An 11,243-nucleotide genomic window follows, 5' to 3' on the forward strand; every position below is an offset into this window, starting at 1 on the left:
ATTTACAAAAATATTTATTTCCCAAATGCATTGTTTGAAATAAGTTACCTTTCTAATTTTCAATGCTTTATTTACCGAATTTCAAACAGTGCTATGCGTTACATTCTGAAAATTTAGACAAGGTCTTACCTTTTAAATTATAATATCAGACTTTTTATTTTCAACGATTTGTTCAGCTTTTCCTATACAACTTTCATATTTTAATTCATTTACATTTCTGTTACAACTTAGCTTATCAAGTAAAATGTATAATTATTAATATATGCAAGCAGTTGAGTTTAAAAATCCCTTATATGACATGCGTTATATTATCGTGAAAAAATACTAAAAGACAGAACAGAAGAAGAAAGTCTTGCAACTAAGAACTGTCCACTGAATATAATATGTTAAATTGAAAACACAAAATAATTACTTACTTAATTAATCGATTTACTGATACCTAGAAATTTATGTCTTAAGAAACGAATTTAAATTTCGCCTTATCTCTCTTTAAAAACCTATTAATGTCAAAAACAAATATTTAAAAAACTTTAAAAAGGTCACTAACCCTTCAAAGGTCATTATGCCATTATTATATTGAAGCCTTGATAGGTATAAATGTAAATCATAGCTGATCATCGTGGAATCTACCAAGAAAAAGATAACAAAAATCCAGCCCCATTGAAAAATCAAACATTTTCCTATTTAAAAATCATAATTGTGTATTTATTTAAAAGCAAGCATCAACAGTGATATCACCACGACAGAACTGCTCGCAGCAGTTGTCTCCATTTCTTGATCTATGATTGATCTCCATGCACTCCCTGTGGCTTCGATTGGGCAATCTGAAAATAACTATAAGAAAAATGGTATGCTTGGGGTTAGAGGGGCTTTCTTTTAAAGTTTAGTCTTCGTACATAGCTTATTCTTGTCCTTGCGATAATTCTGGTTAATGTTCTGGATCTCCTCGGGACAGGTAAGCACCCAATTGCAGGGCCTTGACCATTTCGTGCAGGTAAAATCGCAGACACACTGCCCTCTGATATCCTTGTTAACGCATTGAGGACTCGTGTTGACAACCACTTCGCAAACACTATTGGGACAAGTGCACTGCGAGTTTTCCACGAAGACCATGCAAAGGATCAGCAGAGTCGTAAGGATTTTGGCAGCCATGTCGGAAACTTCTCAGATGAAGTCTGATGGGAAAACACAGCCCTTTTATAGTCTTTCCTGCCTCACAAGGCGACTTAACAGACTATTTTTAATGTTTATTCAAAGTATTTATTTACCAACAGTTGTGCACACATACAAAATGGAGTGGAAATATGGAAGATGGCCAGACTATAAAAGCAGGCCGATCTGACGAGATCGTCCGAGTGTTCTGCCAGCAATATGTCGGCCATACAGATTGTATTGATATTTAATCTATTCGCCTGTTTGTGGGTCTTAAGCTCTTGTGTGAGCTATTGCGTTCCCTTCACGGGTGAAAATTGTTGTGTCAAAGGAGATTACACGGAACCGGATCTACCCCCCATAATAAACGAATGCTGTGGACCCCATTGTAGTTATGAACCACTTAATGGACCACCAGGTCCTTGTGATGATTCTACAGTAAAGGGACGTTGTCTCCTGGACCCCCATTGCAGCTGCAATATAACCTTTATTTATAAGGAGATAACCGACTGCCAACTGCAAAGTATGAATGACGCAAGAGCTGCTGCTGAATTAGCACGTGAGTATCATATATACTTTTTTACAATATTTATCTGAATCTTTATTTATTCAGGTTACTTATCATTCGACTGGACCGAAGCCACGTGCGAAGCTCAGAACACCAAGTGTGGCATTAAATGCTGCTGCCGTGAAACCTGTCCTCAAAAGTTTTGTAAAGTTGTAACTTCACCGTCATGTCCTTAAATAAAAGATAGTAATTTTATTATTGATTAAAAATTGTCTCTTATGGCTAGGATCTCAGGTCTCATTAATTTAGTAATACAAATCTTAAAATGAAGATGAAATATTTGGCTAAAAATATTCAAAATTTTCTTAGGCAAAAACTGAAATTTTTTAAGTTAAAATAAAAAGAAACTAATCCTGTTCGCAGCCGGTAGGATTCGAACCTACGCTCCCAGAGGGAATCTGATTTCTAGTCAGACGCCTTAACCGCTCGGCCACGACTGCTTATGATTAAACAGTCGATTACACAAATATTAATTTAAAAAGCGTTTAGATCTATTTAAAATACCTCTTAAATGGTCAAGACAACAACAAAAGATATCAAGATAGGGGCAGTGATTATAGAATTTATAGATAGGATGCCCCATTCTGAGCACTTAATGAGTTTAAGTAGTTTATGATCGGTTTTCAATACTCTTTAAAACTTTTAAAGAATTTTCCTAAATTTGTAAATAGTAACATTTGAATAGTTCCTATAAAAAGGGTTATGCACTTAGGATTTTTATTAATTGCACATTTATTTTATAAAATAAAAGTTATTTACTAAGAGTAAAGAGGAATAATATATTTTGTTTCTTCGGGATGAAAATTATTATAGTTTTTAATTTTTCGTTCACAAAACCGATGGGTTCCAAGCATACAAAAATGATCAGGCTATCCATTTTTTTTATTCTTAAAAGTGATTAATTTTGATCCCCCTCCCCATAAAATTAATAAATTTTGTTAGTATAATCCAAGAATATGAATATATATATATATATATATATATATATATGTATATATACATATTTTAGGTATAACATAAAATACTCTACGAACTAAATTAGCATAATTATGTGACACACTGTCATTCCCCTTTATCAGATATTATATAAAATATATGGAAAGGCCCTTAGATTAACATAAACAACTTCACAAAAATAATAAAACGAAATTGTTCCTATTCGCAGCCGGTAGGATTCGAACCTACGCTCCCAGAGGGAATCTGATTTCTAGTCAGACGCCTTAACCGCTCGGCCACGACTGCTTATGGCATAATAATATTAATTTTAAAAAACTTTTTGGTAAAGCGGTCAAGGCAACAGGCAACAACAAAAGATAGCTAAAGATATTGGCAGTGATTATGGGATATATAGATTTCACTTCCCTTTCGAAGCAATTAATTTATTTAAATGATTCAAGCCGTTATTTGAATACTCTTTAATTTGTCTTAAAAATATTATTAAATTGGAGTTGTTTTTGGGAAAAATATGACTAATGTTGATATAAATAATAATTTATATTTTCTGAAAGTGTAGTAGATTGACTATTTAATAAGATTATTAGAACTTACATACATTTTTCTGTATTCTTTAAAATAATCAAAGAACATTTAAATAATATTTGACTAATTTAAACAATATTTAAAAGTGAAAAATCTTTAAATTATTTTTAAATGTAAAACTACATATATTAAAAATAATTTAAAAAAAAACAAGATTTTTAATAAATTAAATTTAATTAATTTAACCCACAGACATTTAAAAAAAAAAATCATTTTACTTGCACCATTACATTTTGTATTAATTTCCCAATGGGCTAATCAAATTTTCTGACCAAACAAAAAAAAGATAGTACATAGGTCGAAAAATAAGATTACATAGTCAAAAATTTAAAAAAAAAGAATATAAAAAAACAAACTGATCATTTTCGCAGTCGGTAGGATTCGAACCTACGCTCCCAGAGGGAATCTGATTTCTAGTCAGACGCCTTAACCGCTCGGCCACGACTGCTTGTGACGAACGAAGCGCCAAATCCCGTCTTTTGCTTCGTGTGGAGAACACGTAAAATGAAAAATGTAAGCCGATAACTCGAGTTTCATGTTATCGAATATAATAAGCGATAGGAAAAATACTGAATACTGAAAATACTAAATATTTTGCGGAAAAAAGGAAAATTTTAAAAAGCCCTGTACTTATTAGCATTTTTACAATTTAAAAACATTTAAGGAATCAAGTAACTCATTTAGTCAACTGGTATTTATTTATTCGTTTAAATATACACTTAAAATACATTTACAAATACATTTATAAATATATTTCCGTACTTTCACTATATATCTGTAAACAAATCGCGTATTCGTCGTGGTGACCCATCAATTTGGTAAACATCAGAAAAAGTACAAAAAATCGTAGCCATCGTTGGGCAAATTTCTGTTGGTTTCTCTTTGATTTTCGTGAAATGCATCGCAGTACAAAATGAATCATTAAAATCATATACAAACTTACAAAAACGAAGTCTACAATAAGGCAATTTTTTTCAGTTTGCTATTATAATATATGGTATAGTGCGGCCGGGTACTTATAATTTATAATAACTTCGTATATTGTGTGCGGTGTCTTGTGTACAATTATTTCACTTATAAAGAAATTTACATAATTTTAAGGGAGGTTAGATCACAAATGAAGATGCATATAAATAGGAATTTTCTTAGACATAAGTACATGGATACATGTTATTCGCGTAACTAACTAAATGACAAGTATAACTGGATACATTGTATGTTTGGCTGGTCAAAATGTTTAGAAAAAAGCATAAAAACCATTGTCGAAAACTCTACGTACATATGTCTTCGTTTTAAATGCACTTTGCAAAAGTATACATCAATTTTTGTTGGTTTCCTGCATTCGTGACTGATAATTTTTACTTGCTTCACATCAATATTTTATGTTTAAATCTATATGTATGGTGTTATTCGGGCTCCATTCCCACATTCCTTCGAGGATTAATTAATTTTTTGTCGACGACAACCAATTTTGACACAAAAGCATTTACGAGTCGTGTGATTTTGTGGTTTCTTTTTTTCCAAACAAAACGAAGGCTTACGAAGCCACCTTGCCCACATCGGTGTGCATCATGACAAGAGATCCAACCATGGCCACCAAAGTACGGTCCAGCCAAGTAACAGGGTTGGGATACAAGAAACCGCCCTCGAAGAAGCCCAGATGACCGCCATGGGCCACCTCCACATAGGCTGTGTTTTGACGAGTGACTGTAAAAAAAAAAAGAAAATTTGCATTAAAATATGTATTAGTAAAAATAGTAAAAGAAAAAAAATTGTATCCAATTCGCAGTCGGTAGGATTCGAACCTACGCTCCCAGAGGGAATCTGATTTCTAGTCAGACGCCTTAACCGCTCGGCCACGACTGCTTGTTGGTATGATTGGTCAATGTCGCAACTAATGCCAACTGGAAGGCAAGCTAAGCCAACACGGGCAAGACTTCTGCGCATTCGGTCGCTTTACAACACTACTAAACACATTTTAAAGTTGGGCGGGAAAAGAAAACTCTTGCTTAAACAAATATATAGTTAATTGTGAAGTAAAGTAATACCAATTGAAGAGGAATTGATTTCCTAATATGTACACATTTACTCACTTGCAAATTCCTTAATGGGCAGCAGCAAATCCTCATGGATCAGGGGATCATCCTTGGCATTTATAAAGATCATGGGCTTCTTAATGGTATCAAAATAGAATAGCGACGAGCTCCATTTGTATAGCTCCTGAGTTGAGGAGAAGTTATAGACACGCCTGGTGTAAGCCTCATCCAATTCTGGTAGTGTGGCAGCGGCGATAATCTCGCGCTCGTTTAGGTTGTGACGAGTCTTCACTTCATCCGACAGTAGGACATGACGATGCCTTAGGATAATGCTCTTAACGTTCTCGGTCATGATGTACAGGTAGAAGCGTCGGAAGTTCTGCCAATTGAGCAGCCACTTGGTGCCCCTAAATAAGGTTTATGATTAATTAACTTCATAAATAAAACGTAATCCTTTGACACTCACTCGACGGCATTATAGCCTTGGCATATGGATATTCCACCGATGACGCTACTGGGCTTTGTCTTCTGGTCCTCTCCCATGTACTTTGTTACCAAATTACCACCCAGACTGAAACCAACCGCCACAATGCGACTCTGACGATACTTTTGATGCAAATGCTCCACCATGGCGGCAAAGTCTTCCGTGTGTCCATAGGTGAAAATACGTGTCGAGGTCACTTGGACACTGCGCAGTGCTCCAATATGATTTAGCACCGCACAGCGGTATCCATTGCACTGGGCCAAGTGGACAAAGGTGCGAATGTACACCGATTCAGAGCTATTGGCAATGCCCGGACAAATAGCAACCGTGATGTCATCTAGTGGGAGCGTTGGAAATGATTAATAATATTAATGGATTACGGGAAAATGATAGCACTCACCTTCCTGTTCGTTGAGTGGCTGGTACAAGTCATAGGTTAAAGTGGAGCCATCAAGCAGCGACAGGTAAACGCGCTCGCCCAGAGGCCAAGGGCACCTCACACGGCCCACAATGCTGTGCAAAACGGTCTGAACATGACCGCTAAAGCCCCAAAGACGTGGTGGAATGTAACTGCAAGGATTTCAATTAAATCAATGAGTTAATTAAGCAGTTAGACGTTTATATTAGGTAAGGAAATAAATAAAATTAATTATTTTAAATGAATTTGAGGATTAAAAGGACAAGTTTAAAGGGTTTTTCTCTATGGACGCTATTAAATTCAAATAAAACTTTGACCTGGAATTTTATCACCACTGGTTTTACTTAACACTTCCAAGAAATTAATATTTCATTACATGTCTTAATTTATGTTATCAACAAATAATTTATCAGTCTGCAAAATAAACAAACGCTTTGGTTACTTTATAACCAATAGTAACCATAACTTCACATTTGGACGCAGTCATCGCACAAGCATCGGTGGTTCAGTGGTAGAATGCTCGCCTGCCACGCGGGCGGCCCGGGTTCGATTCCCGGCCGATGCAACCTTCTTTTTTTTTCCTTAGTTTGTATATTTTTTGTATTGTTTATTTACCCTTGACATTGGTCTTTGAATTATGGTAGATAATAAATTAGAAATGCATACAATTGCTTCCAGTTTGTTAGCAGGCAATTTGCCAAATTTTTAGCAAATATAATTTGTACAAATTGAATTTTGATTTGCGTTCAAGTTATTTTTATAAAAGCTAAAAGAAAATTAAAGCAAAATAGACACACAAAAAGCAATTCGGAGAAGCGCATTAGAACCAATTGAACCTAATTGAGCTGGCGAACAACACCGATATTAGATAGAGAAAGTTAGGAGGTACACCGAGAAAATAAATTGGAGAACTAAATAGAAGATAAAGTATTAAATGTAGACGATAGTTGTACTTAATAAGCTGTATAATAATTATTAAATAAATAAATTAAATTGTATTAATTCAAATAGCTAGTTTATTAAGTTATTTATTCATTTTTAAATACAAAACATTTGAAGCCTATTGAAAAAACTGTACAAGAAGCCTTTCTAAATTTGAATAAACTCATTTTATACTAATAATATTCATACTAATTCAATCTTTTTGTTATCAAATAATCTCAATTGTATCTAAATTTACCTAATTTAGTTTCTTTCTGTGTGTAGAAATCATGTCAGGCGTGCAAAAACGTGCCAAAATTGTGTGTGTATTTATTTTGTGTGCCCAGTAACACTGGCCATTCAATTAGAATCAATCAGAAATAAAATTGTGAAAGCTCGAACAGCTTGGGAACTTATACAAGTGCTGACTAGAGCGTGTACCTCATATACATTTTTAATCATTACCCACAAAACATGAATTCTCGAACATGAATCAATATGCCATAAATAATAAATAGCTCAAAATTTTAATTAATGCGTGAATAATGGAAAGTTCTGACATACATGTGAAAGTTTAGCTTTCTGCGTTTTAAAGGTATATTCTCATCCCTAAAGAAACACCTGTCTGTTTTTAAAGCTTTTTTCCAGCGAAATTTCACGACTGAATTTAGCGACTGCTATAAAAATGTCAAGAGTGCTAAAAAGTGAACAAATGAGTCATCAGTGCATTTTCAATGTCACACCCCTCTGGGCAGAGTGATTTGTGGGGTCAATTAGATAAAGAGTATAAATATTTATAGTATTTACATATGTAGATATATTTACATTAGAAACCACTGCCTTATATTACTCTTTCGGGTTCGATTGTCATTTGATCTTTTGTACAGCGTTATATCATTGTGGCATTAAAATCAGTCACCACAAAGTTGATTTTATTGGGTACTTAGAGAATACTATTACTTTTTTAATGACTCGTTAGAACTTACATAAAATATAAGGCCTGTATTAACTAGTAAGAATATTAAAATATAAGAATAATACTCTATGAACTGAAAATTAAACTTGTTTTAATTACTGAAAAATACAAAACTATGAAAAATATGGTCTCCATAAATATTTTATGCTTTAAAATATACAATGACCATTAAAACCCATTAAATATATATGTATGTTAAAATATATCAAGTTCTATACTAGTAGAGAAAATTGTAGTTTTGCCTACTTATAGTTACCCAAGCCATTGTGGAATATTTTTAAGTAATTAGAATTTTAACACAAACGTTGAGAAATAATAAATACCCATTCGAGCTTTCTACCTGAGCACATCTTTTAACCGGTTTTCTTTTGTTTCTTTTTTGCGAGAAGAAAGACCAGGTGAGAGGGGTTGGAAAGGTGTCTCGGACAGCCAAGAGTGTGTCGCCGCTTACGCAATCTTTGTTGTTAAACAAAAGCGGCAAACCGCCAACTGACTGGGCAAAGCGCCAAAAGAGAATAAGAAAAAAACATTCACAGGTGGCGTGGTGCCGGCATTTGAATACAAGCGAAATGCCAAAACATTTTACCGGCATTTTTCATTATCAACCCCAAAACATTTAAATACATGCACATATATCTTGGGGGAACTCCCACGCCATAATTTGGGGTAAGTGTTAAACTTGGTTGCTAGGCGTTAGTCGCTGTCTTTATTTTCCTAGGCTACTGCGTAATTGTGGGGCGAACTTTGCTCGGACAGTTTTTATTGTTCCTTCTTATCGCCATTCCAGTCAGACCAACAGACACACAGAAAAAGTACATAAATTGAAAAATAAACCTAAAGAAGAAAAAAAAGATTAATCGAAATTCCATTTACTTTTGCGGTTGTCCGGCAAAAAAGATAAAAAGAAATGCCGAAAGCATTCACAGATTTTCGCCAATAAAAAAAAAAAAAAAAAACAAACGAAAAATTTCCAGGCGTATGGCTACAGTCAAGGGAAAAAGTTTGATAGGGAATTAAATATAAGTAAGATTCTTAAATCATGGCACTTATATAAAACTTAAACTTCTGGAAAATTATTAATACTTAATTATTATTTGATAGTCTGATAATGAAATTTTAAAATATATTTCCCCCTTGATAACCTTTTTGAAATACACCAAAAATATATTTAGCCTATGATCGCAGAAATTTCCGCTTGTGAGTCAAGGGATTGGTTTTTATAGCTTATTCGATAACGAAAACCTCAGTCGGAGACGAATACTTCTTATGGGTCACATAAGTTAGAATATAATGTTCTATGTGTTTGTTCCTGTTCGTATAAGAAAAAAACTTATAGAATTGCAATTAATCAATTTGAACTGCACTTTCATTTTATTGCCCCAGACTGTTACTGATAATCTTTACAGATAATGAATTGAAAGGTTGATGAATTTGTGAATTATTTAAGACCTCGACGGACATCAGTTCAATTGACTAATTGCTAATGATTCACTCGAAACAATAATATTTGTTTCTATATGCCAAGTAAATTGGATATTTGCGGTAATTTGAGTTAATTACAGATTTGTTTATCAACAACAATGGGATGCACGCCGACTGGATAATTATGTTTGCTAGGCGTAACTAACATTTTGGCTAGGCTGTGATGCTATGGCTCTATTACCAAGCTTATGTGGGATGATGGCGTGTGTGTGAATTCAACAATGAAGGTCATAAATATAGGTAGCTTAAAGTTCTAATGAAGCTAGGTGTATTTATAATCATCCTCACTTAATTTTGACTACTATGTGAAGAGTTTTCTTATAACATTTTTAAATGTACAATAAATAATTGCTATAACATGATGGTATCTATAATTCTGCCCGCAATTGTTATCTTATTTTAATGGATTACAAGGTTTGCGGCAATTTACGAGAGCATGCTATTATTATGGCCGCACCTGTGGATGGATATTTATGTTATGATTTTCTGTCTGACCCAAAAAAGCTAAACGGAAAAGGACACGGCAAGGCTATGGAAAGTTACCTACATAAAGTTGAGCTTAGATTATCTAAAGCCCGACATATTAACTAATTCATTTAAAATAGATTTATCTTTATATCTTTTATTTTCATCAAAGCTGTAGGAGTAACTTTTGTGTAGATGAAGATTTTTGCGAATATGCGTGTGCGCCATTATTTCGACCGACCACACCTGTGGGCGTATATTTATGCTACAATTTTAGGGTGTGGATGGGGTGTGTGTGTCGTTCAAGGAACTCTTAGCCGATTTACTTACGGCTCTCGCAGTACGGGCGCTATTTTGTAGAGACAGTCGAGGAATTGTGCATCCAGGCACCAGACACTCGGCTTCAGCGGCTGGCTGTGCACGTTGAGTATCCGGAAAAGGATGCAGACGATGACGGCGACCAGCGTCAGGAAGGCGGTGGACATTTCGCCGATTTTCTATACAGGATCCGAGGAAATCGGCAGCTGGCCTGCCTTATCATCAATCACTCGCCACTTATCCTTCACTTTCTCCGCCTCTCTCGCTGTGTTTCTATGTTTGTCTGATTTTAGTCGGGCTTATTTGGATTCGTTTATATTTTGTCGTGTGGCAAATATATGTGAACACTTCACGGAAACCGAATTTTGTTTAAAATTGTGCGACAGAACAGCTTGCGCCAGCTGAGTTTTTTTTTTTAATTTGGAGTCCGATTGGACCGTACTGCAGAAGCGGAAAAATCCTATAAAAACATGCCATGGCAGCTGGTCATACTTAAATCGATAAAAATCTTTGCAAATCAGTTAATTTGAATAATTTATTTATTAAATTAAATTTAATTGAATTTAGCATGAACATTGGCATCGTTCCTATGGCAGCTATATGATATAGTAGTCCGATTTTCATAAAATTATGCACCAAATTGTAGAATAATAAAAAATAGCTATATTTTTAATTTGATAAAAACCTGTTGAAAACTGAAAAACTAACAATTTTTAATTGTATTAATTTCTTGATCGTTCCTATGACAGCTTTATGATAAAGTAGTCCGATTTTCATTAAATTCTACACCAAATTGTAGAATAATAAAAAATATCTATATTTTAAATTTGAAGAAAATCTGCTGAAAACTCAAAATGTTATAATTTTTAATTGTATTAATTTCT

At 34.1% G+C, this 11,243-nt stretch overlaps 3 protein-coding genes and 5 non-coding genes across 8 annotated transcripts; 2 read left to right on the forward strand and 6 right to left on the reverse strand.

Annotated features, from left to right (window-relative positions):
* Window positions 1-709: 709 nt before the first annotated feature.
* Window positions 710-1,152, reverse strand: LOC110187221 (uncharacterized). Its single transcript, XM_020956621.2, has 2 exons — window positions 897-1,152; window positions 710-834 (listed from the first exon to the last, which is right to left on the reverse strand). Exons 1-2 carry the CDS (start codon window positions 1,150-1,152, stop codon window positions 710-712), a joined length of 381 nt encoding a protein of 126 aa, XP_020812280.2.
* A 219-nt stretch (window positions 1,153-1,371) lies between these two features.
* On the forward strand, window positions 1,372-1,896 carry LOC147643377 (uncharacterized). The gene is made up of 2 exons (XM_086834890.1): window positions 1,372-1,675; window positions 1,766-1,896. Exons 1-2 carry the CDS (start codon window positions 1,372-1,374, stop codon window positions 1,894-1,896), a joined length of 435 nt encoding a protein of 144 aa, XP_086691016.1.
* A 182-nt stretch (window positions 1,897-2,078) lies between these two features.
* On the reverse strand, window positions 2,079-2,160 carry TRNAS-AGA (transfer RNA serine (anticodon AGA)). Its single transcript has one exon. It is a non-coding gene; the product is annotated as a tRNA-Ser (tRNA).
* Window positions 2,161-2,880: 720 nt separating this feature from the next.
* On the reverse strand, window positions 2,881-2,962 carry TRNAS-AGA (transfer RNA serine (anticodon AGA)). The gene has a single exon. It is a non-coding gene; the product is annotated as a tRNA-Ser (tRNA).
* A 663-nt stretch (window positions 2,963-3,625) lies between these two features.
* On the reverse strand, window positions 3,626-3,707 carry TRNAS-AGA (transfer RNA serine (anticodon AGA)). Its single transcript has one exon. It is a non-coding gene; the product is annotated as a tRNA-Ser (tRNA).
* A 231-nt stretch (window positions 3,708-3,938) lies between these two features.
* Hydr2 (abhydrolase domain-containing protein 2) lies at window positions 3,939-10,835 on the reverse strand. The gene is made up of 5 exons (XM_020947538.2): window positions 10,372-10,835; window positions 6,180-6,349; window positions 5,762-6,116; window positions 5,353-5,702; window positions 3,939-4,966 (listed from the first exon to the last, which is right to left on the reverse strand). Exons 1-5 carry the CDS (start codon window positions 10,524-10,526, stop codon window positions 4,797-4,799), a joined length of 1,200 nt encoding a protein of 399 aa, XP_020803197.1. The 5' UTR covers window positions 10,527-10,835; the 3' UTR covers window positions 3,939-4,796.
* Window positions 5,044-5,125, reverse strand: TRNAS-AGA (transfer RNA serine (anticodon AGA)). Its single transcript has one exon. It is a non-coding gene; the product is annotated as a tRNA-Ser (tRNA).
* On the forward strand, window positions 6,692-6,762 carry TRNAG-GCC (transfer RNA glycine (anticodon GCC)). Its single transcript has one exon. It is a non-coding gene; the product is annotated as a tRNA-Gly (tRNA).
* Window positions 10,836-11,243: the final 408 nt, after the last annotated feature.

This window comes from Drosophila serrata, unplaced genomic scaffold (genome assembly GCF_035046125.1).
Source record: "Drosophila serrata isolate PLE 108 unplaced genomic scaffold, ASM3504612v1 contig_275, whole genome shotgun sequence".
NCBI lineage: Eukaryota > Metazoa > Arthropoda > Insecta > Diptera > Drosophilidae > Drosophila > Drosophila serrata.